At 45.6% G+C, this 24,540-nt stretch overlaps 1 protein-coding gene and 1 long non-coding RNA gene across 3 annotated transcripts in view; one reads left to right on the top strand and one right to left on the bottom strand.

Moving 5' to 3' along the window:
- MRPS9 (mitochondrial ribosomal protein S9) overlaps positions 1 to 11,543 on the top strand; it is a 65,090-nt gene extending 53,547 nt beyond the window's left edge. Inside the window, exons 6-11 of one of the 2 annotated variants that reach the window (XM_082743635.1) lie at positions 929 to 1,014; positions 2,079 to 2,154; positions 4,620 to 4,785; positions 5,724 to 5,832; positions 9,395 to 9,564; positions 11,270 to 11,543. In XM_082743635.1, coding sequence (XP_082599761.1) covers positions 929 to 1,014; positions 2,079 to 2,154; positions 4,620 to 4,785; positions 5,724 to 5,832; positions 9,395 to 9,564; positions 11,270 to 11,361 — 699 coding nt within the window. In that variant the 3' untranslated portion in view covers positions 11,362 to 11,543. Of the gene's footprint in view, positions 1 to 928; positions 1,015 to 2,078; positions 2,155 to 4,619; positions 4,786 to 5,723; positions 5,833 to 9,394; positions 9,565 to 9,893; positions 10,430 to 11,269 lie in introns of those variants that run through there. The other variant, XM_082743636.1, reaches the window with a different exon arrangement.
- Positions 11,544 to 15,080: 3,537 nt separating this feature from the next.
- Positions 15,081 to 20,764, bottom strand: LOC309870713. The gene is made up of 3 exons (XR_014314763.1): positions 17,388 to 20,764; positions 15,470 to 17,178; positions 15,081 to 15,435 (listed from the first exon to the last, which is right to left on the bottom strand). It is a non-coding gene; the product is annotated as an uncharacterized lncRNA (long non-coding RNA).
- Positions 20,765 to 24,540: the final 3,776 nt, after the last annotated feature.

Raw genomic sequence — 24,540 nt, forward strand, 5'->3', positions numbered from 1 at the left:
ATTCTACTTTTGTAAACTGATTTCCTGGAAAATATTTTATTGATACTGTTCATTGCCAGATTATTGCATTTTACAAGTTCTAACAAAATGGCAGTTTCTCCCTGTTTATATTACAAGTTAACAAGTGACATACATTTACAAGACTTTGTTGGGAAGTAAATTAATGGAAAGAAATCAAATAATAAAACAAATATAACAGAAAACTTTTTAAGATATAGACTAACATGGTGAGGACTTAAATATTATATAAATACTGAATATTAGATAAGTAGTTCAGCTGTAAATACCATAACTTTGCTGGTTAATTCCCTGAATTTAAAGTGCATATTGCTGTATAAATTTAACAGGATAATTTTTTGTCCTGTTTGAGGAACTTAAAGAAAAATAGTTTATAGCTTTCTTTTGTGCTTACCAACCTCACTGGAGTTTTGTTTTTTTTTTTTTTTTTTTAAGATTTTATTTATTTATTTGACAGAAAGAGATCATAAGTCGGCAGAGAGTCAGGCAGAGAGAGAGAGAGAGAGAAGCAGGCTCCCGCTGAGCAAAGAGCCCGATGCGGGGCTCGATCCCAGGACACTGAGATCATGACCTGAGCCGAAGGCAGCGGCCCAATCCACTGAGCCACCCAGGCGCCCCTGGAGTTTTTTTTTAATAGAGTTCTTTATAGAGTAAATATCTTACAGAATTATTTAAAAAACGGTTAATGTATGCTATTGTGTATTATACTAAATTCTCATTGAAATTACACCACTGTCCTTTAGTTTGAGAAACAGTATAATTAAAAAGTATTTTCAGTATTATTTGCTGTGCAGCCAGATTCTGTGAGGAGGTCCCTTCTGAACTGAGGAATGCTCACAGGGAAAATATGAAGTAGAAGTCATAATGTACCAGAGCTCTTATTTTAGCACATGTATTTTATTTGCCACAGGAAGCATATGGAAAGCTACTAGAAGCAGAAAAACGTCAGAGTCAGTTGCAAGCCAAAGGTCTATTTTCAGAAAAAACTGAAACCAAGTAAGTTCTTCTCTTGCATTAGAATACATGAAAATTTTGAATGAAAAACATGCCACTTGTCATTGGTGGTATTTAGTATTTAGGCATACTTAAAGTTTACAAGTATGTTCCCTGTTTCAGCATTAATCATTAAACTTAGGGGTCAAAATAACAGGTGAGTTTTTTGTGAGTTTTTGGGAGGAAGTAGATGTAACTGCTGTTATTTTTATCTTCATTCCAGATTTATGAATTAAATGGCACTTATATTTGAAGATGAGGTCTTCAGAATTTTTGTTTATATAGCTGTGTATTTACTAAAATGCCAAAAACAAGGCCTATAAATGTTAAGATTTGGACTTCCATTGGACAGACAGGGATAGGATAGATCTGTCAGCTGGGTGATTTTGGGCTGCTGCTTCACTTACTACTACTTTTTTTTTTTTTTAGATTTTATTTATTTGGCAGAGAGAGATCACAAGTAGGCAGAGGGGCGAGTAGAGAGAGAGAGGGAGGAGGAAATAGGCTCCCTGCCTAGCAGAGAGCCTGATGCGGGACTTGATCCCAGGATCCTGAGATCATGACCTGAGCCGAAGACAGAGGCTTAACCCACTGAGCCACCCAGGCAGCCCCCACTTACTACTTCTTATGCAGAAGACACAAGTCTTCGAGAATCCCTTTTCAAAATTGTACACACGACCGCTAGCTCTTTACTTGGACTTGATGATTACTTTATTCCACAGGCAGGCCAACTCTGTGTCCGTTGCTTCTCCTTTGAGGTAAATAGTGAAAAATAAGTGCAGTGTTAATTTTTAAGAAACCTGGTATCTTGGTGTATCAGATGAGTTCCACAAGAGCATGTTTAAGTCCTCCAGCAAAACATTTGCTAGACTTGGTGTCTTTTTTAAAGTAGAGTGAGGGAATGAAATAACACTTCTCAAAAATAGTTCACTTGGGTGAAATTTTAATGCTCTGGAATACAAAAATTTGTTTCCCAATCAAGAATTGCTACTACATGTGGGATCTTTTGTGATAGAACTCTAATTGCATGGTTAATTTAAAAGAGAATATATGTGATATTTTAACAGAGACCTGATTGGCAGCAGATGGCTGATTAAGGAGGAACTAGAAGAAATGTTAGTGGAAAAACTATCAGATCAAGATGTGAGTAATTAATCTTTTAAATTTAAGGGGACCTTGTACAGTAAGAATGTAGACAATTGCTGTATTTAGGATCTCACAGCAATGTTTCTCAGGGGCAGGTGTTCGTTAAGACAGTTCCCTTTCTGAAACATATTTATAGTCATTTTCTGCCATGGGGCCTTATTGCGGTCAGGAAGGTGACATGCCTGCTGTCCAGATCCTCCTATCCATAAGTGCCCTTGCAGTCCTCTGCCAGCGGTTCTTGGGAAACGTGGCAGGTGTCATTTTTCATCTCCTTCAGTAAAGCAGAGAGCTAATTTTACAAGCTAATAATGACAAGTGTAAGGAGTTATCACAGGTTAAGTAGAAAAAGAAGAGAGCACATGGTTGCCTTTGTGCAGTTTGCCGCTCCCTGGCCTACTTGTGTGTAGTTTCTAAAAGGGCGGTATTTTCCATCTTGGAATCTGCGAAACCACCTATGTCAGAATCACTTAAATGCAGCCAGAAAACTGATTAGAAAATGCAGTTTCCTAAGATTCAGCCCTCGCTCAGAATTTCCAGGGGTGTCACCCAGGAATTCATATTTTTAACCAGCTCCCCAGGTGAGTCTTCTACCCTATAAAGTTTGGGCTTTAGGTTTTAATTGGAGTGCTCTTTTGCTAAGTGCTCTAATATGTGCCAGTATTATCTGAGGAAATTTGATGGTTTTAAATATGTTGATGTGCTAAATTTAGATTATTTGTAGAATATTTGAGTGTAAGTTTCACAAATTGTTCCAAGAAGGGTTTTTCCTTCCATGGCACTGGCTAACATTGTTAGTACCTTGCCACCCATGTTGATTCTAAGTCATGTATTTAAATTGCTCTTTTTCTCGTTTAACATATTGGAGAAATTAATGATTTGGAAATGTTGCAATTTGCTTAACAAGGTGTCAGGCATTTGTTGAGTGGTAGATCTGGAGTTAATTTCTAATATCCTAACTGCCAAGTCACTATTGCTGCATTTGGATCTAACTGAAAAATCTCTCTTTGCTTCTTCATTTAGTGTATCATTTCATTGTTTCCTGTGTTTTTTGGTTGCTTTGATTTTTTTTTTTTTTTTTAAATAATGCAAGTATGGCTTTTGTTTCTTGGTTCTGTTTTTCCATTTTGAAAACATCCCAAGGACTTTTTTCAGAGGTGTGCAACTGGGAAGACAAAACAAATATATGCATTTTCTGTATATACACGTAATGATATGTATATATCTCTTATGCATAGACAGTAGATAAGTAGATGATAGTCTGCTATACTTTTGGGGTACTGGATAGCAGAAGAAATCCTGAAGCTGCTGGCTGGTATCAAGATGAGGAAGGTAGGGACTTCTTCCCCTAGCGCATTAGAAAGGCCGTGCCAGACTTGTAGCTACCCCTCTGTATGCTCATGGTCAGTGTGCAGTAGAATTGAGAGAACTGCTGAGAGCAGAGGGCACAGGCCTGGAAATGGAGGGAAAGAACAGAGCTGTGTCAGTCCAGGAACCGCAGGTGGCGAAGTCTGTCACCCTTACCTAGAAAATTCCCCTTTTTTATTGTGACAGCACGGGAAACAGTAATTGAAGCAATCTTTTTAAACTTACTGTTGAGATTTCTCCATGTTTCAGGTTATTAATGGCAGATGTTCATGATAAAGTCAGAGGCGACAGAGGCATATGATTTTTAGGGTTGACAGAAACACAAATAAGGTTATCAAAAATTGGGTCTCACACTCCACATTAACTAAGGATCTCGAGTATTAGTTGTCTCCTTCTGCATAAACACTTTAGAATGATTACTCTGGCGTCTAATTTTAAGGGGTTAATACCAAGTTGTTTACTTTCTAATCACATGTTCGAGAACTATTAAAAAAAACGCACAGAGTAGCAGCGATAATTTATTTCAAGAGGTTGCCCTTTAAGTCAAGTATCTCTTGAATTTTTAAATAGCTTGATTGTTCGGTTTTAAAGGAAATCATAAACATTAAAGTAACACAGCTTGAACAGCTAAAGATATATTTGCCAAATGTATTATGAAATATAATTTAAGAGGTGCATTTTCTCGAAATCAAAACTCTCCCCATTTTACTATACATAACTGGAAATTATTTTTAAACCTCCTCTTGATCCGGCTAATAAAAGAGTAGAAATTACACTTGAAGATCATCTAAATATTTTTTGAAAATGAATTTAAACCTTAATTTCATGTAATTATAATACAGAGAAACTGATTTTTCTTTGCTTGGTAAGTCTCTTTTGTTTCTCAAAAGAAAAGATTGGGCACTGAGGGCTACACAGGGAGGCGCGGCGTCTGCATGCTGTGTTTTAAAAGCAGCATGAAGGTGCGGGAGTGTCATCCTGTCAAAATTCATCAGGAAAAGCAACATTGGAAAGATCAGGTATACAAAAATAGAAAAAATTTAGCAAATGCAATTACACTTGCATCTTCTAATGAATTTTGATTTTATTGTCTGCAGTATGCACAGTTCATTCGGCTGCTAGAAAGGTTATTGACACTGCACTGTGGTGCCGAAGAAGAATTTGTACAGAGATTCCGTAGGAGTGTAACTATTCAATCAAAAAAACACCTGATTGAACCTGTGCAGTATGACGAGCAAGGAATGGCCTTCAGCACCAGCGAAGGTAATGACATTCTGTGGGGAGAAAATAAATTTCGTGAAAACTGAGAAACGACAATTATTTTTACGTGCTATCACTCCCTGGTATTCAGTTGATTCATTTGGTTTTTTTGGTTTTTTGTTTTTGTTTTTTTGCTACTGCTACATTGGATATTCTAATTCTTAAGACTGTTGAAGTTTCAAAAATCTGAACCTTCTCATGTCCCAAGAAAAAATGTGGATGCGTACCTACCCCATCATGTTAACACTTTTTATTTTTACAGATTTATGCGAAATCTTTTTATTTTCACATTTTCAACTACCAGAAACAAAAACTATTTGTAGTAAAGGTTTCCCCTGTAAAATGCTCAGGGAACCTGCTTATCAGATACCAAAACTATGAGACCTGAAAACTTGAGGCCATCAACCTCGCATGTTCCTTGGAGCCACGCAGACATTCATTCTGACACAGCTCTTAAGGCCTGGCCTAATAAATAATAAACCTTCAACTCTTCCTTTGGCACTTCAAAGAAATGGGACCTTTGCTGGGGATTCTTTTCATTTCTACCAGTTATATTGTATCATACTACTCATATTTTGTTTAAGTTCTATGATTAGATATATCCTTATTATCAAAGAAGACCACTGTAAATTGGTTGTTTTTCTAAAGTAAGGTTAATAAATATGAATTACTTCATCACTTGTTGAAACTAATTTTAAATGATTGTGGTATTCCTAAAATAGAGTTGAGGAACAAAATTACCCCATAGTAAGCACTATTACATTGATTATGGTGTACTTTGCCTGTTTTATTTTTGTTTGACTTGTAATACTCGTAGAACTTTCCTACATATAGTGTAATAGTATATTGTCCTTCTGGGGAAGAAAATCTAATGTCATTTTACCTATCTCGGAACATTCGCCTTGAAGATTTTTACTAATAGAAATTTTATATTTACAAAGGTAAAAGAAAGAGCGCAAAAGCAGAAGCAGTTGTTTATGAGCATGGAAGTGGAAGAATAAAAGTAAATGGAATTGATTACCTGCTTTACTTTCCAGTGACACAAGACAGGTTTGTTTCTCGTTTTGCGTTTGCGTTTTGTCTTTATATTTATTAAAAAGGCTTGTGATTTTCTGATTATATATTTCTGAATGATGTAATTAATTTAAATCAAACTAGCTAGAGGGAAGCTGTCACTATCTTTTTTATGCCATTTACCAGATTTTGAAAAGGCCTCTGTAGAATTCCTCATTAATTGAATCTTCCTGTCTCCATCAGATCCTACTGGAAGTTGAGTATTTTAGATGTATCTTTTTGTCTGAAATGCAGACTGAGCCAAAATGAGAGGAGAATCGAGTCCCACCTTCTGTTTCCCTAGCTGGAGGGCATATGTGCACAAAGCAACACAGACCAACCTTGGCCCTTAACAGCATAAATACCAGAAAAAATCTGCTTTATCACTCTGAATTTTTTTCCTACTCAGAGGAAACTGATTACATATTGAGCAAGCAAAGAAACCTGACGTTGATGTGTTAAAATAAGAGCTCATCAGGCTTTGCTTTAGTTCCCGGTGCCAAATATGGCAGTTTTATTTTTTGAGCTTTGTATCCCGTGGAGAAATAGACATTAATCATAAATAAGTATTACAATTCATGTCCTCTAAATATGCTCATCTTCGATCTCTGTGAATCACTATCTAAAGGCCTCTTTTGGAGACGGTTATTATTTTTCTAGTAGTTACTGTCATTATCCACAAGTAACACAAGTTCTGCATGATTAGGCCCACCTCCATAATCTTCCTGTTTCCTGAATGTGTAGTGCACTATTTAGGGTGAAAAGGGGCAAAAGCTCTGCTGATCTCAGTGCTTATGTAAGGAAAAGAGGACGCTGTTAATGTTGTGGAAGTTTCTGGACTGAATAATGACTTTGGGAAATGTATGTTTATTTCATTGGTATGTGTGTCTGCGTCGAGGAGTAACCCACTCTAACTCCATTCAAATGAAGTAGACTAATTCTTCGATCCTTCTCACAGAGAGAGGGGTAGAGGAAGCTCTTCTTTCCCTTAAAAGCCAGAGAGAGGCCCGGAACGTCAGCACAGAAAACCGCTTGGGGAAATGGCATTTGACCAGTTAGTTTGCTTTCAGATATAACTCCTGATGATTTAACCATAAATCTCAGTTATGGCTTGATCTCATCATTCAGTGGTATCCTTAGAACGTATTTTCCAATTTGAATTCAGCAGGCATTTATTAAGGACTGTTGGTGTATACCATCTTGTGAAGTTGTGAAGACAGAGCTATTTAGGATATTATATCATTCATCAAGAGACTTCCTCTCTGACTGGGAAGCCTAAGTCAAGAGTCTTGGCAGAAATGGGCACCAGGACCGTCTCATCATGTTAAAGTGGTTGTAGGGATTGGGCATGGCTATCAAGTGATCTCGCTTCTAGTTCTGTCTTCTAGCGTAGGAGAGTTGGACTTGATCTCTCCAGTGCTCACCTGTAAGTCAGCTGGATGACTAGCTAGCTGTCTTTGCAGAGTCCTTTCTTCAGGCTCTTTGCACAAATAGATCATTGGGAATGAACGTTGACTGTGTTGCCTTCCCAGTGTTATCAGAAAATTCTTGTTCATTCATTCCTTCCTTCACTTATACAACAGACATTTATTACTAAGTGCCCAGTACTGTGGAATACAAAGATTAATAACCCTTCTGATTTGGAAAGGCCTTTGCTCTGTCAGCCAACCACTAATGCAACTCTTGATCATCTGTCCCAAAGAAATATGTTCCTCACACAGCACTAGCCATGTAATAAGGGAGATAAGGTTAGCATTCTCAGCAATTGAAGAAAAATCAAAAAGATCATGCATTTGTACATATGCTGAATTATAAGCTTTTGAATTGGTGCCATAAGGAGTTCTGTTCCGAGTGGATAGAAATGAGATTGTTTTATATTTTTTTTCAAAATAACTTTGAGTAGATAATAAAGAGCAAAATAGATCTGATTTTTTAAAGTTAGGATTCCATTGGAGACGCCCGAGAGCAGAGGAAGACTGTTTTTGCACAGATTTGTTTGTAGTCCAGATTAGTTAAATCAATAGCTATATACAATCATCTTCAATTGTTATCCTTTGGATCACACTTACATATAAATTTTCTTCCTCAGTGTGCACCGACTTCCCAACTGTCCAGACCCTTCTGGGTGGTCTGTCTTACCTTGACCCCTGGCTCAGTCACTCTAGTGTATCTGGAGTAGATTAGAGAATGTGTTTTTTCTGAATTTGTCACTATTTCTTTATATAAGCATTTGTTAGGGAATCTTAGAATTTTAGGAATTAACACAGGTAAGTTTTTAAGCTGCCAAACAAGTGGGTGACCAGAACTGCTCAGTAATGTCACTTATATCACTAACCATTTACTGTGTCAGACAACCCAGAAACCCCCACACACTCGTCCACATGGCAATCTCATAGATTCTGTCTTGGCCTGTCTTGCCCTGCTGGAAAAGTGGAATGGTGGAATTACTTTATCAGTCTCTAATTTTCTTTAGTTATTTTGATTTTATGGCTATTAGAACAGTTCTGTTTTTTATAAAATTCCTATTTTTTATTTGGTTTGCTTTATTAAAAAAAAACAGTGTGGATTTATGTAGTTTCGAGCCCGTGTTGTCATTTCATCCCTGTTAAAACAGCATTCCTGTTGCAGATTCTCATTAACCGTGGAAGGTTTTGTTCATCTGTAGCTTGAGGAGTAACACTTGAATGTCCTTTCCGTATCTTTCAGCATCACTGTGGTATAATAAGCTTTTTTATTCAGGGCCTAGAAAGCTACACTGTCAGAAAAAGCAAGTCCTTGCACAACAAATCGGCTTTTCCTAAATCTTCATTAGAGATATTCGGGCAAAATAGCAAGATCAACGTACGTGACAGAGACAGTGGTGACTGGACCAGGGACATAAATAGTGCTCAACAGACACTTGCTGGTTGAGCAAGAGAAGGTCTGGGGCCACGTTCTCTCTGAATTCCACTGTCCACTCCTGGGGTGCCTGCAGGGCCCAGCCAGGCATGGACTGCCGAGGGCAGCGGACTGGCTGGCACTGTGTCGCCTGACACTGTGTGCTGTGTCGCCTGGCCCTGCCACTTCAGGAACCAGTCATAGGAAGAGGTGTTTTGGGGGGTGGGGAGGGGGAGGAGTTGAATGTGGTTCTAATAACTACACAAAGCATGTCAGGATTTGTCCTACATCACACAGGTATGTAATGGGACAGTTGGTTTAGTGACTGTAACTGGCATTCGATAACTTATCACCGAATCCAGGGAGATGCCACTGATTAGTGGAATTTCCCAGCTCTGAGACTTCTTTACAAGATTATTTTCAAGCTTCGCATGGTTCTCATGAGAGAAAAGGGTTCAACTGTGAGAGGGTGTGTATTGCTCTATCCAGGAAGAAGACGACGACATGTGGCTGTCTGCAGAGCTTTCTCGACGTCAGAAACACCAGGAGGTGTTCCTGTTAGGGGTGACTGAAGCAGGCACACCGGTGTGCCTGATACGCTTTCTGTGAATGTTGACAGTGCGAGTAGCGGAGAACACAACTATCTCGATAGTGAGCTGCCTTTGCTTGCGATGTGTTCCAGAGAACAGTTGATGTTCCCCTTCCACTTCCTCGATCGACTTGGAAAACACGACACGACATGCACGGTCTCGGGCGGTGGGCGGTCATCCCAGGCTGGAGCCATACGTCTGGCGGTGGCCAGAGCCTTGTGCAGTTTTGTCACTGAGGAAGAGGTCGAGTGGATGAGACAAGGTAGGAGCTGCGGAGAGGGTGGTTGTCTCCACCCTGTCTGGGAGTGCTCGCTGGTTCTCGCGCCAGTTCCCCGAAATCAGAAAAGATTCCATTAACTACACGGGCCTGCCCTTGGCTGGCTTCCCTTCTCTATGTTCCAGAGCCGTACCCGCGCTTTTCTGTGCTGGGTTCTGTGAGGGGAATTTGAATTAGGAAAAGAAACAGAGCCCTCCCAACATCAGGGAAACTTTCCTTTGGCCTCCATGGCCTAGCCACTGAGCCAGGGTCCGAGCGCCGCTCTGTGGTGATGGATAACAGACGGGTCAGTGACTGTTTTTGTTTCATCACAGGACTTGTGTTAGATGTGATGATGAAGCCCATACTGTAGCTTTCCAACATTTTTGGAGATTTCTTTTTTCCACTGTGATATGACTGAGTACTGGGTGACTCTGTCACCTCGCCACAAGTACAAGCATCCATGGCGCAGGAAAGGACAGGCCATCAGTTCGCTCGTTAGGGTGCTGCTTTCAACACTTCTGATGCAGCCTGTCTTCGGACCATTGGCCAACGGGAGAGAACACTGGGGGCTCTACTAACCAGCTGTGTGGCCCGGGCGAGTCACCGAGCCACTGGGCCATGCAGCGCCTCTCTGGGCAAGGAAGAAGGCCAGTCTCCTCCCGCGTGAGCCGCTGCACTGCAGAGGCGCCACTTCCAGCTTAGGCTGCTTGACTCCTGAAGTGTCTAAAAACCCATTCGCTTATAAACAATTCACTGTTTTGTAGGGTTCATGTCTGGTCATTCTAGTAACTTGTAGGACCTTATTTCATAATTCTGCCAGGTTGACCTAGTGGGCATACTGAAAAGTAATAAAGCATTATTACTTACAATTCAAACTGGAAGTTAGACAGGTCTTGTCTGCATTTTGTCCAAAATATTTATTCTATGCCCTTTTAAAGACAAGTAAATGCAAAAACTTAGGGGTATATAACAAGTGGTTGAAGTTTGCCTTTGCTTTCCTCCCATTCAAATACTCCTAATAAGATACCCACAGCTTGTCTACAGGGAGGAGAAGTGCTTAGTGTAAAGAGTAAAAAAGACAAGGAAAACTATGGTCTGTTTACATATTTATCAATGCATCGTAAGAGCTTTCTCATCACTGCTATTCTTGAAATCTGTGGTTCTGGCCACCTCAGGGGCATGTTACTCGGGGCGTCTGCTGAGAGAAACTCATCACTTGCCTAGAAATCATATTCACTCTTTGGTTAGGAGAGTGAACGCTTCTAGAAGTTTGTTAAGTCATACTGTATATGTATGTTTGTATATTCATGTTCTTAAGTCTACAGTGTCCATCTACTTCCTCTTACTTTGCTGTATAGTGTCTTTTTCTGCTTCTGGTCTGTGTTAGAACTTTCACATCAGTAATAATAAGCAGGCAGTATCAGTGCAGTCATAGTGAATAGTGACCGTGCACCCAAGAGCAGACTTCTCTTTAGTCGAACGGCTTAAAAAACCTACAAGGAGCCATAGGCCTCCTAGGAGAAGAACAGACTCAAATGATGTAGCTGGTGTTGGTCTCCGAAATGGGGGAACCATCCTAAAAGAGTGAGAGCAAACTGCTGTCCTGACGCTTACACCGGGCTGGTAAATTATTACAGGTCTGCTTGCTTTCCTGCTAGGCAGTGTGCATTTTCCATGGTTCATAAAGACTTCTCTTTCTCCACCGCAGCTGGACTGCTGACTGCCGATCCACGTGTCCGAGAACGGAAGAAGCCAGGCCAGGAGGGAGCCCGCAGAAAGTTTACCTGGAAGAAGCGCTAAGTGTTCTTTCACGGGCAAGGAGAGGAAACGCCGTGTATATGTGCCTGGCATGCGGCAGACATACAATAAATATTTGCTGGCCGGTATGAGGGCAACACTATCAGGCATTTGAGTTGGGAGAGGATTTATTTTTAAATGCTATTTTGTAAAGGTTACCTTGTAAACATAATTTTTAAAAAATATTTAACTTCATTCTGCTGCTTTATTTTTTAAACTTTCTCAGAAGGTAGTTTTTTTAGAAGCATGATTCATAGAATCTTGGCATATTAGATCTGAAAGGAACATTCAACAGCATATAGTCAACTGAGTAACCTCAGTTTGCGGATGAGAAGGCCCAGCCTCCAAAACGAAAGGACCTGAGAGCTACACTGCTAACTTAATGAAAGAACTCATTTCTCCTGATTCTCTTGTTTTCCTCTACAGCCATTGTTACAACATGAGAGGTGAGAATGCTTGTTGAGAATGAGGTCGGTTGTGGGAGTCTGTCAGGAGCCAGAAAGGGCTGAACTGCCGAGTGTCCCAAGGAGCAGCCACTACTCTACTGTTTGTAGGAGTTCGGCTCTGAGAGGCTACATAGAAGCAATACCGTGTGGTATTGTCTACTCCAGCTTACTTCCCCAAACAGGTTGGGTACAGGCTTTCAGCTAGATGATGACTTAGTTCTGAGGATCTAAGGTGGTGATTATGGTGTGTGATTCTGTATTCTATAATGGAAATTTGCCTAGTAGATCTGAAGCACTGTCACCAAAAAAAAAAAAAAAAAAAGTGTTGGGGGGTAACTAGGAGGTGACGGGTGGGTTAATTAACTGGATGGTAGGAACCTTTCACAACCCATGGATACATACAAGTAGTCCCCCCCACCCCATCCACAGGTATACATCCCAAGGCCCCCAGTGGACTCCTGAAACCACAGATAGTACTGAACCTGATATAGGACAGGTTTTCTTCTTCTATCCATGAATATCTATGATAAAGTTTAATTTATATATAAGGCATAGTAAGAAATTAACAACAATAATTAGTAATCAAATAGAACAGTTGTAACAGTATACTGTAATAAAAGTTATGTGAATGTGGTAGCTCTCAGAATACCCTGTTGTCCTGTACTCACCCTCCTCATGGTGGTGTGAGATGGTGAACTGCCCACAGGGAGGAGGTGAGGTAAGGGGAAGGACGTGAGCCCTGGGGCACAGCATTAGGCCCCTTCCAACCCTCTGACAATCCAGCAGGAGGAGCAGTATTTGCTTGCAGACTCTGGTTGACCTTGGGTATCTGAAAGTACAGATGGGCCGGGGGGTAGGGGAGGCAGGTGGGGACTACTGCAGATCAGATCATCACATTGTACATTTTAAATACATTACAACTTTGTGCGTTCTACCTCAGTAAAGCTGGAAAGGTAAGCCAGGTGAAATTAACAGTGAAGTCTACACCGCTTCCTGCTGTAGCATAAGCAAGATGCTGAACCTGGGGGAGCGCTTCCCCAGCCCATGGAGGGCTCAGCAGAGGTGCCTGTGGAAGGAGATGCGGAGGCTCTGAAGGACGGTGGGTAGGCCAGGAGTTCACAGAGGCGGAACAGCAAGGGGAGGACCCAGGTGGCAAGTTCTAGACTGCAGGTCGCCCAGAGACTGCCACACCCTGGCTGTTTGCAGGGTAGGGGTGGGGAGGGCTGCGTCCCTGGGGTGGGCTCTGTGATCGCCTCCATTGGGTCGGAAAGACCATAGACAGGTGTCTGCCTACAGCTGGACTCCTCGGTCAGAGCTAAGTATTAAATTGAAGAGTTTGTTACAGGATTTCAAAAGTTATTTAATATAAGAAACTTGGATTTTAACTTTGTTTTAATTGTGCAATAGGTTTTTTTTGGGGGGAAGGTAATTGGTGACAGGTGCCTTAAATCCATTTTAATATGGTTTTAATAAAAACAATACTTCAAAAATTAGATCCTTGATGTTCAGTTGTCCTTTCTCTAGGACAACTGATTTTTTAGTAAGTTTGTTTTTTAAAATGCATACATACACTGGAAATCCTTACACCATACGGTAATCCGAGGAAAACGAGGGCATATGCACCCCCGCATTGTACCCAGTGCATTGTTCATCTCGGATGGCATTGTAGGCAACGTGCTCAGGTTCTCTACAGCATTCTTTGTGGAGTTGGGGCAGTTTCTGTTCCGCTTCTGTCAGAGCGTGCTGTCACCTCGACGAGCAGGAACTGACGAGCAGTCCCGCCATTGTGTGGCACGGGTCCGCTGAGGTCTCGGCGAGCACCCGCCAGTGCTTCTCGTGGAGGAGACATCTGGGGGGTGGGGATGACCAGGGTGCTGGTGCAGGGAAGCCAGTAACAGAGCCACGGGCCAGGGCCCTAGAGGACAGGAGACTTGGCTGAGACAGGAGCAAGGGCAGGTGGCGGCAGTGCAGACCCCGGCAACAGGAGAAAGACAGGCGAAAAGCAAGTCCACGGGTGTTCGGGGTGGGGGGGGGCACAGCAGGTGGGGGTGCTGCTGCTGTGGAGGGTGCGGTGCAGGTTTGGGGCAACCTGGGACATCACAGAGCAGTGTCTGTGCTTGCTGCCCACGGGGCATGCCTGAGCCTGGTTTCTCTCCTTCAAGGAAATAGCCATGAAGATTGAGATTAGAACAAGGATTTCAAACTATAAGCAACATGACTCTGAAATATTTTAACTGTTAGGTAAGATCATAACAAACAGTACAGTTGACTTTTTTTTTTTTTTTAAGATTTTATTTGACAGAGATCGCAAGTAGACAGGCAGCCAAAGAGAGAAAGAGGAAGCAGGCTTCCTGCTGAGCAGAGAGCCCGATGTGAGGCTCGACCCAGGACCCTGGAATCATGACCCGAGCCGAAGGCAGAGGCTTTAACCCACTGAGCCACCCAGGTGCCCAACAGTTGACCTTTGAGCTGCATTGGTCTACTTATATCTGGATTTTTTTTCCCCCCAGTAAGTACAGTACTGTGTATGTTAGGATTTTCTTAACACTTCTTCTAGCTTTATTATAGAAATATATAATACACAAAATTCATAGTAAACTATTTGTTATGGGTAAGTCTTCCCGTCAACAGTAAGCTATTAGTAGTTATGTTTGGGAGAGTCAGAAGTCCTATATGGAAAAAAAAAAAAAAAAGAAGTCCTATATGGATTTTCTACTGCACAGGGATTGGCCCCTGAACCCCCACACTATACGAGGGTCAGCCTGTAACAAAAAGTGTGTTAGGTCCCACCTCCCTGTGAGGCAGCTCTCAGGAACCTCCAAGGGAGAGTATCTACCTCAGGAAGATCAGAGTTGTTGCAGGAGCAGGAGGGACTCGAAGTAGGGGACCCATCAGGAGGCCGCTGTGACTGAAGGAAGGGGGACCAGAATGGGGGTGGGTGTGCAGAATGTCCCAGAGCGGGCCGGAGCAGAGCTTGGTGATTGGCTGTAGGAGGCAGGGGCAGATACAAGTAGGAGAGCAAGCAGGTAGTGCAGAGAATGCAACTATAGGAAGGGCAGTTGGCGACAGAGGGGACAGTGACACCAGAGGGGCTGGGATGGAGTTTCAGGTGTTTGGGGATAATTGGAAATGAGGGGCTGTAACTCAGAAGGGGCATCAGGCCAGTGGCTGGGTTGGGAGGCTAGTACCTGGTGACACATTGGAAACATGGCTGGAACCAGCAAGGAGGGATGTGTGGCAGGAAGAAGGAGAAACAAAAGAGAAGTTTAAAGCCAGAAGCAGGACCAGTGACAGTGGAGGAAGGAGGAAGTCAGGGGCTGACCAGAGAGGCTCCTGGAGAAGGAAGCTGCCTGTGCTGGTGGACAGTTGGGGCTCTGTGTGTGCAGCAGATCGCAGTCTGCCCTGCCAGCTCCACTTGTCCTTTGGTGAGGATCACATAAGACAGAGTGGGACAGCCCTGGCTGTCCACTCGGGAGCTGTGCCCTCAGAGTGCAGGGATCAGGCCACCAAGGAAGATGATTAGAGCTGGTCCAGGCACTGGTTTCTTTGCTCAGCTTGAGGCTAGCTCTTCGGCAAACAAGTGGTTAGGGCAGGAGCTGGGCACTGAGCTTTCCAGGCTCTGATTCTTGACCTCGGACTGAGCTTTCCAGGCTCTGATTCTTGACCTCGGCCACCTTGCTCAGAAACTTGAGTGTGTTCTGAACACCCACTATGTATGCAGCGTTGAGAAGAACTGATAAGAACTTTTTTTAAATAGGCATTTGACAAGATGATTGCCTTCAGATAATAGTTTAGTGCTAATGTTTCTGTAGTCCTTTCTCCGTGCCAAGTACTGTTCTGAGTACTTTACAAATGAGAACGTGTTGAATCCTCACAGCAACCCTGATAGATAGTCGCTGAGAAAAATCATGCCCAGGGACATTATTACATCACTTCCCCAAAGTTGCACAGTGAGAGAGTGGCCAAGCGACATTGGACTCTCGAGCCATCATCACATCAGAGAGGGGTGTCACTGCCGTGCCATCAAGATGGGATCCCTGGGAGGACAATGAGTGGGCCAGGGGCCTGTAGCAGAAGCTTCCAGGTGAGCTGTGAACAGCAGTGTGAGTCCAGGGATGAAGCCTGAGGAAACTGAGGACTCCCCCAGTTTGCCTACACCTCCCCCAGCCTACACCTCTGGGTATCACTGGGTTATCTCAGTGTAACTCCTAAGTAGTACTCCCTTTGGCTCCCCATGCCTTGGGGCATGCATGAAACCTCAGAATCCTTCCCGAGGTTTTGATGGGCATTGGTCCATCGCGCTCACAAGATGCCCAGGGGGGCCCTTCTCTGTCATGGTAGGAACCACGGATATAAAAAGGGTTTTGGGTTTTAGTCTCGTTTTTGTCTGTTTTTAGGAAAATAAGCCTGGGCTCTGCTCGAAGCACTGAAAGCTGTGGGTGAGGCCAAGCGGATGCGGTAGATGCTGGTGAGGGGTGCTGTGCCAGGTGGGGGAGAGGGTTGGGGAGAGAGGTCCATGGGCCTCTACCCAATACACCTTCCAAAGGCAGCGTGTAGGGTTTTCATCACAAACTTGCAGGATAAAGTAAGTACAAGGCCACCCTGAGTGGTGGTACGAGGAAGCTTCAGGACACAGTCCCTGGAGGCCATGTGTGACCTCGGGCAAGCCGACCTCCTCCCACCTCGACTGCTCATTCCTGACGTGGGGAGAACAGCAGCACACCTCCGAGGACCGCCACAGGAAGTGCTCTGTAAACATTGGTTATTCTCATGGAAACAATCCCTCTTTCACCTTCTCCCATGGGTGAAACAAAAGTTCATGGTGATCCGCGAGCTCGCAAGAGGGCTAGAGGAGAGGCACTGGTATGAGCCAGTGGTCTGCGAAAGGAAGGAGCAGGTCCTTGGGTACAAGTCTCTGCCTTCTGTAGCACCGACTTCATGGGCCACCCAGAGAAAACTCGAACGCGGTGGCGCAAACGGGGGAGCAATTTGGTGTTGCCAACCGAGTGTCTCCTTGTCGTGTCTGTGAGTATCAAGGCCGGACTAGATTCAGGAACCTTCCAGTGTCGGGTGCGTGCAGCCTCAGGAGGGGCTCAGAGCCATAGCCGCTGCCAACCAGCAAGGTAGGACGGGCGTTTCCGAAGAGCAGTCAGTAGGTTGGTTTTACAAATACTGATGCTACGTGCCCTGCATGGGCTGTAACACGGTCCCCAGAATTAACAGGCGAGGAACCAAAAAAGTGGAAGCTGTCATCCCCTTCACAGAAATGACTGCCCCTTCAGTGAACAAACTCATGAAAAAACAACGGAAGTTTCTCTTAGCCTACGTCTGTGGCGGAAACTGCGCATTATTAAGAAAGACAGTCTTGGGGCGCCTGGGTGGCTCAGTGGGTTAAGCCGCTGCCTTCGGCTCAGGTCATGATCTCAGGGTCCTGGGATCGAGTCCCGCATCGGGCTCTCTGCTCAGCAGAGAGCCTGCTTCCCTCTCTCTCTCTGCCTGCCTCTCCATCTACTTGTGATTTCTCTCTGTCAAATAAATAAAATCTTAAAAAAAAAAAAAAAAAGAAAGACAGTCTCTGAACACTAACCAGTAAAAACGACTGAAGCTCAGTACTGTGTGCAGAGTCTTACCAAAGAATGTTTGCTGCCATTTCACAGAGAAAAGATTGCGAGTTATTGCCGAGGAGCCAAGTGTTGGAAAAGATTTTAAAAGAATTCAAGTCCTATCATTGTATTGCTTTCCCTTCAGCCACAGATTATTAGCTTTTTAAACTTAAAATCATCAATAAAATTAGTGATATGTACATGAACAATTGAGTTAATGTAACAATTGAGTATTTCATTAGGATTAGAAGGCACTTCAAGTCTCACCATGTAAATCACATAAATGATTTATGGAACAGAGACCTGTAGTAAGAGACCCGTGGTAAGTCTTGACATCCTGGGGCCTTTGCTGACCAGGGCGGGACCTGCCGCCAGCCCACCTCCTGTATGCAAACCAGGCAGCCCCGTGTGCACACCCCCAGCCACCTGCTGTGTCCACCGGCCCTTATTGCCTCAAAGCCACACGCCTTACAACAAGGGACAGCCTCTGTGTCCCAGAGCCCTCCGAAATGAGCCTCCCCTAAGCCTGCTTACACCATCTCATGCACTCCATCCCTGAGAAAGCATAATAAAAACCAGGTTTTCCCCCTTGCTCTTTCTCCTTCCTAGCCATCTCTGGCTCTTTTCTGCGTGGCCCTGTGTGGTGTGGCATGGCCCCCTCCACCGAACAGTCTGGGGGCAGTCACCTGATCTGATGGCCTCCCTGTACCTGAATCATAATAAAATCTCCACTTCAAATGAGGTCTCAGCCTCAAAAGGCCCCATTACACTCTGACTGTTCTAGGGTTGTTATCCCTTTCCTGTGTTACCGCTCAATTTCTATTCGCTGTTTACCTACCGTGGTGATGTCAAGTTCCCTCCAGGAAATGTTTTTAAGAGAATTGAGAATACCCCTTTATTGCTGGGGCAGGGGGTAAATCCCTATTACTTTTCATTAAATCACTGCTGCTTACGCTTTCTTGAACAAAAGCTAGAACCACTTTGGGGCCCTCTATGAAATCTGTTCATGAGAAATCTAGATGGATTCCTTTTACCTTTTCCCACCACCTGGCTGTATTTCTCCCCAAAAGACTGAAACCTCTCCAGGGCAGCCAGCCTTACCATAGGAGATCTCTGCCTCCAGGTCAGGCAGAAAAAATACACACCAAGCTCTGCACCACTGTAGGCAACCTTCTGGTAAGTGCTCCCCATCCTGGCTTCTGGAAGCAACACTTCTCTCACGGCGTCCCCCGCTCTTATGTGGAATTTCTCCTTTGCAATTTTAGAGCATTGCTCCTCCGAAGGGAGGGGAGGAAGTGGCTAAGAAAAGGCAGATTTTCCTAGTAGGGTCTAATAGATGAAGTTAAGGGAGCCGAGGACCCATGTCAGTCATATGAGAACTCTCCTGGTCCCAGGCCACAAATGTCCCAAACTTGGAACATCTTTCACCTGCAAAGAGGGTTTCTCAGAAAGCTCTCAGGGAACCTGGCCTATTTGCATGAAGAGGTGTCCAGCTATTCTGCAGGAAGGGGGAGCAGCCCCTCGGGCCTCCAGGATGCAGGGTTCCCAGAACTCCCCATCTGTGCCCTCTGCCTCCTTCCCTTCTTGCATAACTGCTGCTCCTGCGGGTGAGAAACACTCCCACCAACTCTCAAACCTCACATCTCACCTGGCCCTCAAGGTGCTTCCATTGAGGCTGGGAAACCACACTCAAGCCCACCTCCAGCTGGCTCCAGGGAGCTGGGGTGGTGTAGGAACTCTGGCCTCTCCCACAGCAGCATGCAGATGGAGCAGGAGAAGGGGCAGCTTGGGGGCACCTGGGTGGCTCAACCTTCAAACCTGAAGGCTCAGGACATGAGCTCAGGGTCCTGGGATCGAGTCCCACGTCGGGCTCCCTGCTCAGCAGGGAATCTGCTTCTCCCTCTCCCCCGGCTGTTTCCCATGCTTATGTGCTTGCTAATAAATGTTTTTTAATCTTAAGAGAAAAAGGGGGGGCAGCTGGAAGCCAGCAGGTCCTATCCCCACCCCACAAGGCAGCACTCACACACAAAAGGACCACGCTCACAGGTGTTATCCCAGGTTGTCCTAAAATAGAAATCGTCATTGCAGGTCTGTAGAGACTGTCTACGTGCTCTCCCTACCACCCAGTGGTCAGGGGGCCTCTCCCCACCTTTCTGGGCCAATTTCTTCCTTACAACACTCTCCCACCAGCCATCTGAGGTGCCCGGGCCTGGCCCCGCTGCCCCCACGGGCTCCCCTCTGCTTCCACAATACCTGCCCCTTGGAGCAGTCACAGCACTCAATAGTGAGTTTCTGCTTGTGTGTTTATCTCCCACCAGTGAGATAAAGCTCCACAAAGGCAGGGAGACTGTTCAGCTTATCTTCAGAGCCCCAGGGCCTGGCTCCCAGGATGGGTGGGAATAAATGTTGGCCAGAGTTCAAGGCCTTCCTTACTGATGCCTCATAGAATATGGTCTATCACAAAAGGAGCAATGTGCCAGCTGGTGCAGCCTGGCCCCTTCTGTCCCTCTAAGCACTCCTTTGGTGCCAGCAATAAGGGTTATAAAAAGCCAAGTCAGAATTCTGGGGCTGTGAGAGGAGTCAGAGCTGAGGACCGGGCCAGGGCAAAGGCCCGAGGGGACAGCTGCAGCCTCCACATACTGAGCCCGGTGGGGCCTGGTGCATAATAGGTGCTCAGGAAACCTGACTGCCTTTACCAAGCCTCAGCTTTCTAGTCTGAAATATGGAGCCACTGGCTCTGCTTTCCAGGGTCCTATGGACCCCCGGCAAACTTGAGCAAAATCTCAAGTCTCTGGTGTGGACATGTCCTGGAGAATGGGAGGGGCAGAGGTGTGATGGGGTTCAGGGTAGGCTCTCCCCAGATAGGTATGTTGATGATTTTGCATGAAAGCAATTTAAGAGGAAGCCAGTGCAAGGACACTTGGGCCCTTCTTGGTCCCCTGAAAGTAGGAAATGTCCCCCACCCCCCACCATCCCTGCACCTGGAGGGTAGAAGGCATCCTGATTGCCCAAGGAGCACCCTCGGGGCCACCAACGCTGGATGAACAAACCTTGTTGCTTCTTCGCTAATTTGCTACCCCAAGCCCAACCCCCTTACCTGTTCCCATAAATAATCATCTGTTTCAAAGGCTTTGGGCACTTTGGGAGTTTCCTATTTCTGTGACCCACCCCCATATGGACAAAATTAAAGTTTTTCTCCTGTTCCTCTGTCTTCCTCTGTTTCGTGTCAGTGGAATTAGGAGGCCAGCCACAGAACCTGGAAGGGAGGAAACAACGTTCTTCCTCTCTAGGGTGCTGGCGCCCAGGGTGGGGACCTCGGCTGGCCAGGAGGCTGCCCCCACCACCACCCGCCACCCACCACCCTGGGGCTGTCATGGCTGAGCTCTGGGACCCCTGACAAGTGCTGACAGACGTGAAATTCCTCCCAGGTCAGCCTGCTCTGCCTGCAGGGTCCCATAGACGCACAACGGTGAGAGCCCTCTTCCCGGCAGGAGAAAATAACCTGCGTGCCTTCGCTCCTTGGGTAAAGGTTGGTTAGGGGTACCTTTGTTCTCTACTGATTCTGTTCCCCCCCTCAGGCGGTCATGGTTTTCTTTTGGCCGTCTCTTAGGTCCTTTGTCACAGGGAAGAAACCCATAGGGTGTGACGCAGGCACAGGCCCCATCAGCCTGCTCTATGAGCGGCCGGCCTCACACTGAGGAGATCATGCTTCTCGCCAGACTGGCCTCTACTTAGAACCACTTTGCTGTGGATCCTCTCTCAATGTCCACAACAGCCAAACTCTGGAAAGAACCTAGATGTCCATCAACAGATAAGGAAGATGTGGTACATAGACACAATGGAACATTATGCAGCCATCAAAAGACCCCTGAAATCTTGCCATTTGCAATGATGTGGATGGAACTACAGGGTATTATGCTGAGTGAAATAAGTCAATCAGAGAAAGACAATTATCATATGATCTCTCCGATATGAGGAATTTGAGAGGCTGGGCAGGGGTGTCGTGGGGGGAAAGGAGGGAAAAGTGAAACAAGATGGGACCAGGGAGGGAGAGAAAACATAAGAGACTCAATCTCAGGAAACAAACTGAGGGCTGCAGGGGGGTGAATGGGGGGACGGCTAGAGTGTCTGGGTGATGGACATGGGGGAGGGTATGTGCTATGGTGAGTGCTGTGAATTGTGTAAGACTGATGAATCACAGACCTGTACTCCCAAAGCAAAGAGTACCTTATATGTTAATTTAAAAAAAAACCAAAAAACTGCATGAGGTTTTCCGGTTTTGTTCTGTGGCCTGAGAGCTTGGCTTTGTGACCAATGAGAGAGTATTCCTCTGGTCTGCCCCCATCTGGAAGGGGCAGGTACTAGTGGTGGCCAGTCCAAGAGACTGGGGATCCAAGACACAAGGTCATAGGCAGCAGCACTCTCTCAGTCTTTCCACGCTTGCTCTCAGGGAAGTGGGTTATAAGGAGTCCCAGCCTTCGTTGTCTTGTTAGTGCTAGAAAAGCCTCATAAGCCCCATTCCAGAAACACTCACCTGGTGTCACAGACTTGCAGGTCTGCGCATTCCCGTGACGGACCAGAGACACCATGTTCACTACACTGTTCCCCCGTGACTACCAAGGTCTGTGTTTTCACAGAGTAAGTCCAGGACACCTTGGACTGTGGGGGTTCCATCTTCTGTGCCCACTCTGGAGATGCCTCTTACACCCATGGTTAAGATTTATTGAATTTTTTCCTAAGCGTGGGATGTTATCTCCAGGTCCTTCCACTAAAAAGGCTTATTGGATATTGAGTCATGTTTGGAATAAATAAAGTAATGGAGACCCCACTCGCCCAAGACCAGATGATGGGTCTTTTGAGTTAGAAAAGTATCTCTATTCAAAAACACCAATAATGAGCGCTGCTCCTCCCCCAGAGCTACCTGCTGGTATCTCTGGGAAGCCCGGCCTGAGAGCAGGGCACCGAGGAGTATAATGGCTAACCTTTGGAGCTCCCTCAATAAGAGGAAGGAACAGAAACTAGACTGGGAACAAAGATTCAGATCCACATCTGCCATAAATTCTCCATCTCCACCTTCTTGTGCACCCCTCTACCCCTAGTTCCCTGTCCCCGTACTTTCCAGAAGATCTTTTGATCTCCAGGCCCTGGGTCAAAATCCCCTTTCTCAGAAGCCAGCTCGCCAAACTCTTCCAAGTTCCCCAGAAAAATTCGTTCAGCCCCCAGCTGCCTGTTTTAATTTCCCTTTCCCTATGTGATTTACAGCAGGCACCCTGGCCTGACTTCCCAGCCCAGGGCATCGAGGCTGCCCGTGGAAACGCTCATGGTCAGAAGGGGAGTATAGCTGAATCATGTAGGGCAGGCGGGGAGGCTCGCTTACTGTCCCCTATGGCCCTGCCTACTTTCCAGGGCTCTCTACGTGCAGACACAGACCTTGCTTACCCAGGCCTGCCTATCCAGAGTCTTCCTCAGACACATCTTGGACCCCCTTCCCCGCCAAGAATTCATGTCCTCTGGACAGCAGCAGACCTTTGAAATGATAAAGCCCTTTTACCTCCACTTTTAGAATATCCTACCAAATTTAGAGCAGAATTAGAAAGATTAGTGGCCATCCACCACCCCACTCCCAAAGACCTGTTCTGGCTGGAGAACACCTCCCCTGATGATGATGTGCCTACAGGCAGGCCAGACAGCCCCCTGCAAAAACCCCCTTGCAGAGGAAACAGATGGCCAGAAATTCTCCAAGGTCCTTCTGCATATGACCAGGGGATGGCCCAGCAGGAGGTAGATATTCGAGGCTTGATGGTAACCATCTTAGAGGTTTCTCCCTAAACTCGGAGGGAAGGAGAACATCCAAAGGTCTTTGCTGAATGCTTTACACATTCAAACACATGACTGCACTGAGCCCAGAGTTCTGAGCCCAGAAACTCTTTTAATTTCCCCTTCAGTAGGAAACTTTCTCCCTGATATGAAGAGACACCTTCAAAGTAATATAGTTGGGTAGACCAGCCAGCCTAAAAGTGAAATAGCTACTAAATTCTTTGAGCAGGGGGAGAAAATGTTAAAACCAACCATTCTTTCTCTGCAACTTGTAATGCTCAGAGCTACTCTGAGGCCACTGTGACCCTTTTGATTTGCCTCCAGACATTTGCAGGTATTATAGAAAACAACACTGGAAGAATAACGTCCTGCGCTTCAGAGAGAAAGGTCGCTTCAGAGAGAAAGGTCGAAGAAACCATCCCCTGGGGGCCCATGTCCCCGGAAGTTCAGTTTGTATCCTCCTGTGGGACAGTTCGCATCATTGAATGGGGTCAGCCGATCCTTGCTCACACCCAAGCCCACTGTTCCATTGGAACTAGAGGACCCAGAACTGGATGTTTAAATTGAGTCTGGTGGGACTCCGCCATCCTCTCGGAGGATTCCTCTCTGCCTGTCACCTGATTCTATTCGAGCCACTGGAGACTCCGGGCACCTTCTTCCACGGCCCCCTTCTCGAGCCCACCCAGTACCCTCAGGCCCTCCTGGCACCCCGCACGCCTTTCCGGGGTCCAGCTCCTCATCAGCAAACCTTCCTGATACAGATCTGCTGTATAAGCTTAACGTCACCGTAAGACACACCATCTCCCAGCCCTGCCGCCAAACCACAGATCTCCCCCTCCTTACTTGCAACTCATCTTGATTCCGATTCCTCTGAAGAGGACAGGTCTCTAAAGGATGCCCTGTTGCTCTCTGGGCCACACACACGAGTGAAGTTGGGTTGTGACGGAGTGCTGAGCGGGGGTGTTTCTTGGAAAGGAACAAGTCCTTCCCTGCAGCAGCCTGGTGCCCCATCCTGGACTCGCGAGAGATTGGGTGACAGCAGATCACCCTGGCCTTTAGGGCCTCACCCTGTGATGCTCCAATTTCGCCAGTAAAGAAAGAAGGTCAAAAGGAGCCAAATCTGTCCAGGTGTGCCAGATCTGAGAGCCATAAACTCGTGCACCCCCTTGTACCCCAGGGCTTTGATCCAGCTAACTGTTCTTACCTCCTCTCCCAGGCAGGCCGTCTGGTTTGCAGTAGCTGACCTCAGCTCGGCTTTCTCTCAAGCCCCACGGCATCCTGACTCCAGACTGCCTTAGGGAGCAGTTAACGGGGAC

This window comes from Mustela nivalis, assembly GCF_964662115.1.
Source record: "Mustela nivalis genome assembly, chromosome: 8".
NCBI lineage: Eukaryota > Metazoa > Chordata > Mammalia > Carnivora > Mustelidae > Mustela > Mustela nivalis.